This window comes from Ailuropoda melanoleuca, chromosome 10, assembly GCF_002007445.2.
Source record: "Ailuropoda melanoleuca isolate Jingjing chromosome 10, ASM200744v2, whole genome shotgun sequence".
Taxonomy (NCBI): domain Eukaryota; kingdom Metazoa; phylum Chordata; class Mammalia; order Carnivora; family Ursidae; genus Ailuropoda; species Ailuropoda melanoleuca.
Genome location: NC_048227.1, coordinates 35,292,983 through 35,306,490, shown reverse-complemented (window position 1 = coordinate 35,306,490; position 13,508 = coordinate 35,292,983). Strand labels below are relative to the sequence as shown.

The following is a 13,508-nucleotide window of genomic DNA, read 5'->3' as shown; positions in this document are numbered from 1 at the left end:
AGTATCCCTTGCTTTTATGATTCCGAAAATCAATTTTTAAAAGAATCCAGACCCAAGGAAAGCCAACCAAAGAAGTGATAAGGAGAAAAAAAAAAAAAAGGATCCCAGGCCAATTAGGGGACTTAACACATGATCCCTTCCCAGTCAGGGGACCCTCAGCACAGAGGGATGGAACTGGCTACCCCTGGAAACCACAACTGTACTACTGAAGCATGAAGTGATCTCCACAAAACCCTGTGCAGATTGGGGCACCCATGCGGGGAAGGATGATCACATGACCAAGGAGCGCTCAGCTCCACGTGTCCTCATGCCCACCACTCACAAAGCGCAAGAGGGCACGGGCATCAGCCATGAGGAGTACCTGTGATCTCATGCTGCCGAAGCTCGTTGTATTTGTAAGACTGCTCCAGGGGCTTGATGGATGAATGGTAGATCTTTCGAAGCCGCTGCAGCACCACTGGGGGCAGAGAAGGGTGAAGGGAGAGGGTGAAGGGAGAGAGTCCGACTCCCTCTGCAGGGCAGCTCCAGCCCAGGCCGGTGGGGAGCAGGGCCCCCTCTGGCAGCCTCACTCACTGCGGACTGCCATACATTAGCATTCCTGGAGGGAGTTGGTTCACATCCCAACCCTCAGAAAACGTTAACCAAAAGGCATTCCCTCCCACCCTCAAAACCTCCTGCACTATTTTTTTTAAAACCTGATCCTTTTCTCCCTCTAGGGAGAAGCAACTCACAGGGTAAGGCTGGGAGCCTGCAGGATGTGAGACCCAGAAGCAGGAACTGGGGCCCCAGGCCAGGCTGTCTAGACCCAGCCCTCCCACTGCTCCCCTCTAGCTGTGTGCCCCATGCAAACCGTGGCTGCTCTGAGCTCCAGCTAGCTCATCAATGAAGAGGAGACATGAGCCCCACTGAAAGCCTTGAGTTATTCTGAGGATGAAGTGCCAGAAATAAAAGGGCTTTATAAACTGTAAAAACCAAAGCAGATGGGATGAACTCTCATTAGCAAGCCTCCCCGGCCACCGCATGAAGGCTGGCACCAGGCCCCAGGCAGCAGCACTGGGATTTGTCCTCAACCCTGGCCCTGTTCCCTCTGCTTGGATCGCCTCTCCTCCTCCCCTGCCAATCCAGAACCCCCACCCAGGCCTTGGACGCTGCTCTGGGAGCCTCTTCCAGGGAGCCCCCCATCTCCAGGGCTCTCAGCCCTGGGGACCCACCGGCCTCAGAGCCCAGCCCTGGACCCAGCCCCAGTCCCAGGTCCTTCCTATGGTTACCAGAGTAATCATCTACTGGCTTGTCCTCATTCAGCATCAAAGTTTTCTCAATGTGGGAGCGGTCCCTCATCGGGGCTTCTTCACTCACATCCTCCACCTCTTCTGGGGAGAGAAGCAGAGAGCAGGGTTAGGGCAAAGCTAAGAGCCGGGCTTTGCTCTTTGCAGGAAAGGGCATAAGGAAGTGCTGCAGGAAGGCTTGCCAGGTTCAACTGAACCAACGAGTTCCGTCTCAAGGAGGGACTCTGAAAACTCGAACTCAATTTCTGCTAAATTCCATGATCCATTTCACGTATTCAACAAATATGGACTGAGCACCTACCACACGTCAGGCACTGAGCTCCATGCTGGGAATGCGGGGTGCCCAAAACAGACATAGCTCCTGCCCTCAGGGAGACTTGCTACAGTCTCATGGGGAGAGGGAGAGAAATCATCTTGAAAGTAAGGTAATAATTACAGTCAGCATCGTGGCTAGGGCAGCAAAGATTCCAGAAGCTATGAGGGCCTAAGATGTGTGCCTAGGAAGTCTCAGCAGGGGAGTCAGAAACCCTCCTTGTGAGCTGAGATCCGAGAGGAAGGGAGGAGCTAAGCAGGTGAAGATGGGGTCAGGAGACAGGAGTGGTTTATAGGAGTCTGCCTTACTTCCTAGGAGCACTGGCAGCCAGGGAGGGGCTCTAAGCAAACAACTGACCCAACAAAATGAGCATTTTATCAGGATCACACAGGCTGCTGTGGGACTTGGGTGGGAGGAGCCACGGCTGGGCGTCTTGGGTGGGGGTGGGGGTGGATGAGACAACCCTCACTTCTGACCAAGCGGGAGATGCCCCGGTGACCCCCTGCAGGTTCCCGGGGAGGAATACCTATACTGTAGGCCTACCAGGTGGGATTGGACTTGGGCGTGAGGGGCAGGGGAGACCAGTCCCACAAGCGATGGGAGCAGAGAGGAATCACTGTGCCTTGTGCAGCACCTCAGGACTAATTCTCCACCAAGATCCGCCAGGGCAGCCCAACCCCAAACACAGCACAGAGGGGACAGGGGAAAAGGGGAGCCACCAGCTGACCAGCTGACTGCAGACCTTCCCTCTTGTGGAAGGTGCAAGTACCCAACAAGCAGGGTGGAAATGAAATCCTGCAAGGAAATCTGTGGGGGAGCCATTCTGGAAAGTGATGACTGAGCCCAGGCCCTCCATCCTGAAAGCCACTCTTGGTCCAGGCCAGCATATTCGGATGCAACATGGCAGGGCGCCAGCCATCTCTAGGATGCATTACATCTCCAGTGTCAGCACCCCCCCTCCCCTGCGCCCCTTCCCCCAATCCTGTAGGACCTCAGTGTCCCAACCAGCCTGAGATTTCTTATCACCATCCTGACCCCAGTCCCCGTCCACCCCACTGGACCCAGCCTAGTCTTCAAGAGGAGACCCCAGGGGGCTCCGGAACACACCCTACACACATGCCTACCACCACAGGGGGCCTCAAAACCTGCCACTGTGTCCCGTGTCCTTCAGGTTAAGGAACTGGTCCATGTTAAAGTAGACTGAGGGACCCTAACAGGGAGGCTCCGGAGGGCCTCACTCTGAAGTGACCGGGTTATTCTGGGCCCCACTGGTCCCTCTGAACAGGCTTTAGTGGCTCAGCCGGAAGGCACCTCATGGACCAGGCATCCTGGCCGGGGCCTCCACCCAGCAAACCCAGAGCTGGCTGGGGGTTCTCCTGCCCCACCCTGTCCCTGCCTATGCCCCCCCACACACATCTTCCAGGGAGACTGTAGCCACCCGAGGGGCTGGGAGCAATCGTGGGGATCCCCTACCCTGAGGCCCCTCCGCTTCGTCCCCCTTGGGCCCTGTATTCAATTCCTCAGCGCGCAGCTGGGTCCCTTCATCTCCAAGGCTCTCGGTTCCTGCTGCTTCCTGGGGCTCCCCAGCTTCCTCCGAGGCATCCCCTGCTTCTTCTGAACTCTCCCCGTCGCCACTGTCCTCCTCAGATTCTTCGGATGCAGCTCCTTCCTCCTCGCCTCCACTGTGGTCACCGCTCTCTTCTTCAGAGGAGGCCTCGTCCAGGCCCTCCTCAGTTAGCCCTGGTGTCTGGGCCTTGGGGGGGTGGCCCTCCTGGGTGCCCCCTGCCTCAAAGCTCTGTGCATGGCCGGTCTCCGAGGCTGGGCTGTGGCTGGGCTCCCCCTGGTCCTCGGCCCCCTCCTTGGCTGCTGTGTCCGTGTCCAAGACTCCATCTGGCACTTCTGGCCCCCGATCAGGCTCTGGGCTGTCCTCCTGTCGTGTCTCAGGGGCGTGGACCTCTGTGACCTCCATGCCGGGAGAGGCCCCCGAGCCTTCCGGCTGCGCAGTCCCTCCTGCCACCCCCTGCACGGGGTGGTCCCCTAGGACCTCCTCCGCCTCCTCAAGGACCACACCACTCCCAGCCTGCCCTTCAGCCTCCCCGGCAGCCCCCTCCTGTCCTGGGCCCTCTCCCAACCCCAGCTCTTCCCCAGGCCCGCCCTCCCCTTCTGTTGGAAGGGTGCTGGCTCCCGGTGGGCCCTCTTCTTCCTCCCCAGGTCCCGCAGGATCCCCGGGGGCAGCTGACTCTGAGGCTGAGGCATTGGAGAGGCGGGCTTCGGGACCAGAGCCCGGGCCTGTGCCGGCGGGGGCCCCAGCAGCTGTCTGCTCCGAGCTCTCAGCCTCCCTGCCATCCTGGGAGTGAAGGAGCAGGGTCTTCTCTCGAGGGGCCGCCTCCGCATAAAGCGCCCTTTCCTTCTCCTCTAGACTTGCTTCTCCAGCAGAGAAATGATTCTCCAACAAATTGCCAACATCTTCTGTGCCACCCGAAGCAGAAACTTGCAGTTCTAAATGATTAGAACACCATTGGTCAGTTTCACAGGGTTGGCACTCACTCCGCTTCTCTAAAGAGTCTAACGCAACCTAGCTCCTGTCCTCCGAGAGTGAGGTGTGGACCTCCCTCCCTGGTCTTCATAGATGCCCTCTGAGGCAAGCAGAGCGGGCATTATTCAGCCTCCCTCCCAAGACCTGGAAGCTCGGGCGTTATCACCCGTTGTCCATCCCCGGGGGAGTCAGCAGCTGAGCCGCCCCGAGATCCCCACCCCCGGCCCTGACTCTTCAGCCTCCACTGGGTCCTGATCACCACAGGGAGGGAAGCTCAAGGATCTCTTCCAGCCCTTCCTCAAACTTGCGGCAGGCACGTGCAGCCAGGCTCACCGGGAGATCTTTCCAAGATAGGACAGATGCTTGGGCATTCCACCCCCTTGTCAGTTCCTAGAGTCATTAACTGACATGCGTTTTATACTGCTATCAGCAAAGGAGCGAAAACAGGTGTGTGCAGGCCAGATCATCTCAGGTTACACGGCAAGTACTTAGGGGATTACTTGTGGCTCTCAGCGACGTTAAGTCACATATCCAACTCTGTCCCCTTAAGGGCAGGCATTTGCTGGCCTTGCTGGCTTAAATTAGAGGGGACAAGGCCTAAGGAGGAGATACCCAAAACAGGCAGGGCCAGGGCTTCCCAGTGGCCTTAGCCAACCCCTGCCTGAGGGGATCCCCTTCTAAGGGCCCATGGCTTTATCAGGAGAGTTAAGGGCACACAGAGAGCAGAGCAGGAGAGAGTGAGGTGGGGGCCTAGTCTGTGCCAGAGAACTGTGTCAGGAAATAAGTAGGATTTATAGGCAAAATGGGGTCAGGAGAAAGGATTGGGTCTATCCCTTCTGTCCCTTTCCAGCCAGGCTGGGACCCGTTTAAGGAGGAAGTTCCAGGAGGGGGACGAGGGAAGACTGTCCCCTGCCTTGGGGTAGCTGAGATAGCCCTGGGGACTCCCTTGACTCACAGAGATGCTTTCTGGGGAAGCGGCATCCCACCTCTGCTGGGGACAGCCATCTCTACCTCCCACAAAGAAAAGCCACATCTTGGGGTGCCCCTCTTGCCTCATGGTACCCACCCATCTGGTTCCCTGAAAGCTGGGGCAGCCTCCAGGGGCCAAGAGCAAATATTTTCTCATTAATCCCCAGAGCAGCAACCTGCTATCAAATCCAGAAGGAGGAAATCTGGGTCCCTGTAATTATAAAGAAGCCTCTTACACTGATAGGCCACTTTCATGTTCATGACCTCACCTGACCTCCTTGGTTACCATCAGACACATTTCAGAAGGTCTACAGAAAGTCTTTGACTTGCCTAAGACAGCAGGTGGCTAATGAGTGGGAACTCAGAACTGTCTACTCCTCGTCCAGGCCTCCTGCACCAACCTGTGTTTAGGGGTGCATGGGGGAACCCCTTCTCACTGGGACCGAGCCCCTCTCTGCACACACCTTCTCTCCACATCATACTGCAAGAACCAAGGCTTTCATAATCCTCCCTGTGTTCCCCAGGCCTGGGACCCTGCCCAGCCCACAGAAAGTGCCATGGAGAGGTCTGCAGTGACATGTGTGAACAATAAGAATTTCTGGCCCCTCCAGGGGAGAGCTGGGTTACCCATTAGAATTTTCTTTCCTTATCTCCTAATTCTTCTGCTTACATCTCCATCCCCCCGGACCCCCTGGAGAAAAATCTATGGCAGGAACTTGGTTTAACCCAGAGACTGACAGTCTCTGAGCAGCAACACACATGTAATACATCTCCTATGAGATACATCTGTACAACCACTCAGTGCGCCGGGCTATGCATAAGCATTTTATGTAAATAAGACATGAACTGATCTTACTCAATTTACTTCATCTCACTTGCTTCTGGAAGACAAGTCTCACTCTTCTCCCCGTTTTTACAGCTGAGAGGACTGAAATCTGAGACACTGAATGCTTTGCCCGGCACACAGCTGATAACTGGCTGAAGCCATTTAACTACAGAGCAGCAAAGGAGGCCGCCTGGCCCTAAAGCGAGGTGTTACCCCCATGCTACTCAGAGTGAGGTCTGGGCCCCTGCAGAACCAACATCACCCAGGAGCTTGGTAGAGATGCAAACTCTCGGGCCCCAGCTCAGACCCACTGAATCAGAATCTGCATTTTCACAAGGTGCCCCGGTGATTCGTTTCCACATTAGTTTGAGAAGCACTGGTCTCTGCCACCTGATAAATGCCTCTGACCCAGGTCCCGGGGACTGGCTGCACATTGGAATCACCCAGTTCTTGCTGCCACTCCTCCCCTCTCCTCAGAGGTTCTGATTGAATTAGGATGTATCCTCAGTATCAGGACTTTAACAACAACAACAACAACAACAAAATCTTGGGTAATTCTACCATGCAGCCAAAGTTGCAAACCACTGATAAACCAAATAATCCTGAGCCCTGAGGCCAAGGCTTCTGCTCTTGGCCCCTCTCGACTCATGTGCCCACTGGGGGCTCCCAAGTTGGATGAGTCCCCAAGGCTTGGCATGCACCCTTGGAACAGCAATGGTCCAGGTTCTCTGGTGAATCTAGCCCTTTCCACAGGCCTCTATTGTCCTCTACTATTGATGATGATGATGGTAGGGATGGTGGTAATGATGACAGTGGGGATGGTGGTGGAGTAGTGGTGATGGTGATGATGATGGTGATGGTGGGGGGATGGTGGTGGTGGGGATCATGGGTGGAACATACTCTGGGTCTGACCACCTGTGGTGTTTCTGATATTCTCAGAACACCCTCTGTCCCTGGTAAGGTGAAAGGGTGACATAATCCCAAGGGAGATGAGGACCCCAGACTTCATTGTGAACTTCTCATTGTTGTGTATTTCCACTCCTGGGCCCTAGACAGCAATTCAGGTATGTGCGTGTGTGTGGACATCCATACCCTTCCCTGGTTTTTATGATTTAGTGTCAAGCTGTCACTGACCTGCTAAGCAATTTAGAGCAAAAAAGCCCGAGGGTGACGCCTTCGTGCCCTGTGACCTTCCTTCCCAGGCTAAAAATAACTCTGAAGGGAAATCTCTCAATGAAACAAGCTGTGCCATTGGGCCTGGGATCCCCACCGGGAGGCAGTCAGAAGCTTCAAGAGCCTCTGATTAAATTCAGTTCAATTCCATGAAATCAAATCCAGTGTCTTCCCTCTCTCCCTGATCTCCCCAGCATCTAGCTGAAGCCCCGTAGTGGCCCCCAGAGGAGAGGAAGGGCACCCCGGACACCCTGAATGAGTTGAGAGCCTGGTAAGATGAGTCTTGGTCCACCCCAGGACGCACAGTGCTGTACTGTATGTGCCGCTGCCAAGGGAGCCGCCTGGCCCGGACAGGCCTGGGTGCTTACATAACGGTCCATGAATAGCAAGCCCCCAGCTCAACCCCCACAGACCATAGGAAGGCCCAAGCGCCAGGCAGAGCATGGCATAAACCTGTTCTGCTTTCTCTCCTGACACCACCTCTGCCGTCCTCGGAGTCAGCCTTTCAGCGGCTTGCCCCATCCACAGCCCCAACAGGGGCTCCAGGCTCAGTTCCTCTCTCTACCACCAACCAAACACCTGATTTTCCCCAGCTCCTAACCCGTTCCAAAGCACTTTCCACATGGTCTCAGAACTGTGGAGTCACCAGAGGCCTTGCCGAGTCCAACTGCAGAGGGGGAAGCTCTGGCCAGGGAGCTCTAGAGACTTTCCCAAGGTCAGGGCAGGGTTGGGGCAGAGCCCAGGTTCACGGCTCTCAGCCCAGAGTTTGTTCTGCCCCCATGTAGCTTGCACACCATGTCCCATGAAGGCTAGGGCTCCGTTGATGTGCCTGGGCATGGGAAGATGAAGGAGCTGGGGTTTGGCCACTCCTTTATCTCCTGCCAGCTGCTTCCCTTGGGTCTGTCCCTCCCAGAGACAGGATAGGGGGCCTAAGGATGGGGGTGACAGCCACTGCTCCTGCCTCTCCTGTCTTGTCACTAAAAATTCCACTAACCTCCTCTTGATCATTTTCCCCAAAAGCCCAAGGAGCCCCGACTACAGCATCTGCTGACTTTGCTGACCAACACACGCCAGGCACTGAGCTGGGTGATGTCTCACCTCCACGCGGAACGCCACGCACCCAAAGCAGTGGGGCAGTGCTCTGAAGCACGGGAAGCAAGGACTATTAACCTCTGAGGAAGCGGACACAGGAAAGTCAAGTTGTTTGCCCAACAAGCATTCCAGGAATGGGCTAGAGCTCGGGCCAAGAAATAAAGTGGAGCTCCCCGGCCACGTGCGGGCGGTACCCGAGACCTGCGGGGCTTTCCAAGCACGGACGCCCAGTCCAAGGGCGGGTCAGTGTGGAGCTGCGTGTTTCAGAAGGTGAGGCTAAGGAGCACCAAAGCTGGAGAGCCACTGCTCTGAGCCACCTCAGTGCCAGGCGTCAGCGAGCCTGCATGGAAGCTGGAGATCGGGAGAAGAAAGCTCAGAACCCGAGATTTTGTTTGGCTGACCTGTTTTGAGCCCACCTCTAGGTGCTGAATTTATTGTGTCTCCACGGAACAGAAGGTAAATTCAATCCCACCTGTCCAAGACTCCTTGGCACATGTTTCTAAGGCTCTGCCAAGGTTATCCTCCACGTGTCTTCTCATCCATTTGGAACTACAGAGTCCAAGTCACACACAGGTAAAATACCTTTGACAGTCACTCATACACAGTTATGCAGATGAGTCATCCGTAATAAAGCCCCAGGGGGACAATCACTTTCCAGTTCTAGCCCTGGACACATCTGTACCCAGGAGTCAGGAACACCAGTCTTGCATCCAGAGGGTCCCACGTCTTTCGCCAGGCTGTCCTTCACCCAAATACTCAGACAGCTCATCGGCCATGCCTCAAGTGCAGCTGAGAGCCCTTCAGAAGGACAGTCTATAGAGCCAGAGCAGCAGACCCCTTCCACGTCCTAGATCTTGTCTCTGAACACTCCTGGACTGGGCCAATGGTCAGCAGCCTCTTTGGGTGTCCCATTTTTTTCTTGACCTTATTTACAAGAGTAAATGTTCACCACTCAGGGCCCCTTGCTCTTTCTCTTCTTGGATGAGCCTTCAGGCAGCTTTGCAGATGCCCACGCTGAGGACCCTAGAAGGGAAGTGTCCACATCCTCCCAGAACCCCAAGACCCTCTCTCTCACCATTCTGTTGGCCTTTAGCTCTCTCTCCCGGGGCAACGGACCCAGGGCACAGTGGGCGAGTCAGCCATCCTCGGAAGATTCTTTGGCCTCCGGCCAAGCTCCTAAAGTCAAGGTTAATCCCACCAGAACAGCTAGTCCCCAGCTGGACTCTAGCCCCAAAACAATTCACCCAAGGGATAGGACACAATGACAAGGGCACCAATCAGAGAGAACCATGGGATTAGGAGTAGAAAGGGACCCCCTCACAGACCCGACCAAGTGGTTTGATTTCACTGATCGGGAGCCTAAAACTCTGAGGAATGGCTGCCCCGAGGCCATGGAGCTGGTTAAACCAATCAGCCACAGGCTCCTTCTAGAAGCTAGCTCTCCACCAACTGAGTCTCATCGGCTTTCCCAACACCAGGCCACCAACCCCCAGAAAGGAGAGGGGGTGAGCCAGCTTCTCAGTCTACCCTCTTCCTTCTCCCTTTAAAAAGGATTAAGACTTCAAGACAATTGTTTTTAGCCCATAAAGTCCAGAGAATTGACAGGAGAACTCCACACCCCCTTCCCCATCCCTAATTCCTGGGAATTCTTGCTTTGGGGGCTACGGAGAGAAATCACCCACAATCCCACAACCACCATGAATGCACGTTCTTGTTGCTGATGCCCAGAGGACTCACAGACGCGATGAGCGCTCACTTTCGAAAGGCAAATACCTCTGGAAGAAGTAAAACCCGAAGTCCTCACCCCTCAATGTGACTCAATTATTAAAGGGATAGCCTGTGGAAAACCCAGTTTTCCCGGAGATCAGCCCGGCCTGAAGTGAACAGAAATCCTTGCAGGAGTCATTGGACAATACTTCCTCCATTCAGAGGGGCTGAGCTGGGCAGGAGAGAGAAGGCAGGAGGGAGAGGTGCACGCCAGGTCCCGAAACAGGTGGTTGCCACCCTCCACCTCCCACCTCCCCACCCAAAGACACGGCGTCTCCCTGGAGTCTGGAGGATGACCTCTGGGAGGGCTGATGATTGAGTTTTGGTCACCAGGCAGGGAGAGATCTACTGGGAGCCAAAGGAGTGTGGCTCCCTGAGGTCCCAGTCAGAGGGTTGCCCTGAGGTCCCGGTCAGAGGGCTGCCCTGAGTTCCAGTCAGAGCCACCTGGGCTTGGAAGTCGGGAGAACAGTGACTCACCAGACCCATCGCAGCCCCAAGGAAAGGAAGCAGGGTGAAGTCCACTTGATTCTCCAGCTTGGGAAATGGATCTGACACCTTCCCCAGCCTGGTCTGGGACCACATCTCGGGGCTTCCTTCTGCCACGAGACCCAGACCCAGACTGGTCTCTGAATGGAGTCAGAAGTCAGGATAGCTCCTCCATGTCTCACTAACCGGCAATGTGACCTTGGTCCTCACTCCCCCTGCACCAACTCCATTCATCCATAAAATACCTCCTTTGCCATCCCCTTCCAAGTATTTAAAGCATTAGTTGATGTTTAGAAGCATCCTGCAACGTCAGATATAATAATACTAATTTCCTAGAAGAGCAAAGATGCCAGGCCAAATCCCAAGTTCACTGAGTGGGGCAAAACAGAACAAGCTCTGGACAGGAGCCAAGCTGGCTCGCCTTTACTCCACTCATTCCAACCCTCTGTTTCTGGGGGGTCAGTCAGTGGGCCAGAGGGGTCCTTCTGCCCGGGGCTGCTTCTCCCAAATCTTCCTCAACTTCCTCGGACGAGGAGTTGTGGGCATGCTGGGGGTAACCTGACTTTTTCCATGAGGTTCCAGCTGGCCTGGGACAGGAATGGGCCTCAGCTGTCAACAACCCTGGGGCCCAGGTCTCATCCTGCTGAGCCCCACGTTGACTACTGTGGTGACTGACCCCCACTTCCAGTCAGCCCTGACTCACCCAGAAACTGTTGAGGCAATGAACAGTTTCCTCTCTGCCCCCAACCTCCTAGACTCCTTCTATCCACCACTGAAGGGAGGTGACCCTGCATGTTGCCTCCAGCACAAATGCACCCTCAGGAGGACGCCTAAGCAGACCCACTTGTGGGCTGCGTGTGTCTGAGAATGGGTGAGAGGCTCTGCCTGGAGGAAGAGCGACTAAGGGCCCTTCTCAGCTCTCACAAGTGGCAACACAGCCGGAGAGGCCACCACAGTGCCAGCGTGTCCTCGTTGTCCTTGGAATAAGTGAGCAAAGCAGGGAGCAAAGCAGTAAGCCCTTCAAAATGACTCAGGCCTTGAGAAAGTAGCTTTGACCGCGCCACAGATGGAGCAAGAGTGGTTCTAGCTCCGGTGTGAGTAGCACTTTGCTTGTCCTGCTCGGCTGAAATCAGAGCTCATGTTTTTGCAGCTTTGAAGGGCTTCGCATGTGGGTCTGTGCGATCACGGGCAGCCCCTCTTCGCCCCCGTGAGCGGTGCCTGGCCTCGCCCACACGTGCTCAGCAGTGAGGTGTCCTTAGCAGATCCTACCTGCAGCCGCCAAGGAGACCAGAGAAGCTGTTTGCCCCCAAGTCTGCTCCGAGGTGGTTATGAAGGAAGCTCAAGCCGAGGGCAGAGGCTAGAGCAGCAGTAACACGGATATTCTGCCCCGTGTATTGCCCTGTGTGCTCCGGCCCAAAGACCCTTCCAGCAAAACTGCTATCCAGATGCCAAGAGGCAGATCTTTCCACCTTCTCTCCCAAACGGCTTCACCAAGTTCACTACAGATGGGCTCCACTCCTAGGTCCTTGTGCTCATGGCCCCAAGCCTCATCTTGTTTTGGTTATTTTTGCATTAGAGCTTTGTAGTGCTGGAAGGAAACTTAGAAATTAACTAGCCCAACTCACTCATTTCACAGAGGAAGCATTCGACCGAGCCTGCTGGAAGCCGCCTACTGAGCTGGGAGCAAAGCTGGACATAAGCACAAACTCCCTGGGCCCCTCACCCTCTCCCTGAGACCCAGCACTCTTGGGATCACCCTGTCCTTCCTCCGGTTGCTCCTATATAAGGCACAGCCTCCCAAGGAGCGCCAGCTGAGGGCTCTGACGTCAGTTTGGGTACCCAAGCACAGGTCTCAACGGAGACTTTGGGAAGGATTGGGGTAAGGTTCAAGCTCCAGGAGGCCATGTGCACCCGGCCCAGCCCCACATTCACCATGACTCCGGCTGCTCTGCTGTCACGGGGAGGAGAAAGCAGGGAGGGGCTCACTGTCCCCTCACCAGAGGATAAAGGTCAGCTGGTTCCACAAAAGCTACATGAGATCAGCTCCTAGCTTCTGAGTTCAGGACTGCAGAGGCCAAACAAAACCAGCCAAAAGAGCTTTCCAGAGTCTAAGTCACAAGGGAAAAGGAAGAAGACTTCTGTCCGCTCGCTGCTCCACAGATGGTACAAACTCCCAAAGCCTCTCGAGCAAATCCATCCATTACCCTCAGTTAGCACTTCAGAGCTTGGAAGACCACAGGCAAAGAATATCCAGGTGACTCTGTGGTAGAATGTTCTAGAAATCCCATGTCTCCCCTGGGAGCCGGCTTCCCGGTTTGCATTCTCAAGTGGCCTAGCCCACTGAACCTCAGACACGTGGGCCATGCTTTCTCGGTGAGAGGTGGCTCTGTCCCTCCCTCAGACTTCCCTCTCTGGACATCCCCACCCCAGGGAAAAATCATTTTACGCAATTAAACTCAAGAGTGGCTTCCTTCTTGGTGGCGTTAGCGTCACCAAGGGCCAGAGCTCTCCTCTTGTCTCTTCAAACTCTGAAACCAAACAAGGCCCTTGTCACCCAGAGCTTTTCTTTCCTTCGGCAGCCTGGTGACTAGGCAGGTCAGGGCGAGTGGAATTCTAGTTCCCACGGGGCTCCCCTGGGGAGAGGAAGGTCAAAGCCAAGGGCAGGCCAGAGGGTGGGGCAAGAGCAAGTGAACATTCCGCACTCACTGTCCCCGGGATGACCCTTCCTGATCAACACCAAGGGCCCCACGCAGGCTCCACCAGGCCACCTCAGAAGAGCTCCAGCCAGCGGCCTGCCTGCCTGCCAGCCAGCCGCGCAGGACCAGGGCCCCAAAGGCCCGCACCGAAGCCTGTTCCTGCAGCTGCTGCAACAAAGCACAACCTGGGCAGCTTGAAACAGCAGAAATGATTTGATTCCCGGTCAGGGAAGCCTTTCTTTCTTTTTTTTTTTTTTTAAAGATTTTATTTATTTATTCGACAGAGATAGAGACAGCCAGCGAGAGAGGGGAACACAAGCAGGGGGAGTGGGAGAGGAAGAAGCAGGCTCATAGCAGAGGAGCC

General features: G+C 55.4%; 1 protein-coding gene across 3 annotated transcripts in view; it reads right to left on the bottom strand.

Annotated features, from left to right (window-relative positions):
- SRL (sarcalumenin) overlaps window positions 1-13,508 on the bottom strand; it is a 46,715-nt gene that overhangs the window by 8,509 nt on the left and 24,698 nt on the right. The window contains exons 4-6 of one of the 3 annotated variants that reach the window (XM_034670466.1): window positions 3,073-4,098; window positions 1,269-1,370; window positions 362-457 (exon numbers count right to left, since the gene is read on the bottom strand). In XM_034670466.1, the coding sequence (XP_034526357.1) occupies window positions 362-457; window positions 1,269-1,370; window positions 3,073-4,098 (1,224 nt within the window). The remainder of the gene's footprint in view (window positions 1-361; window positions 458-1,268; window positions 1,371-3,072; window positions 4,099-13,508) is intronic. The other 2 variants (XM_034670468.1, XM_034670467.1) reach the window with 2 other exon arrangements.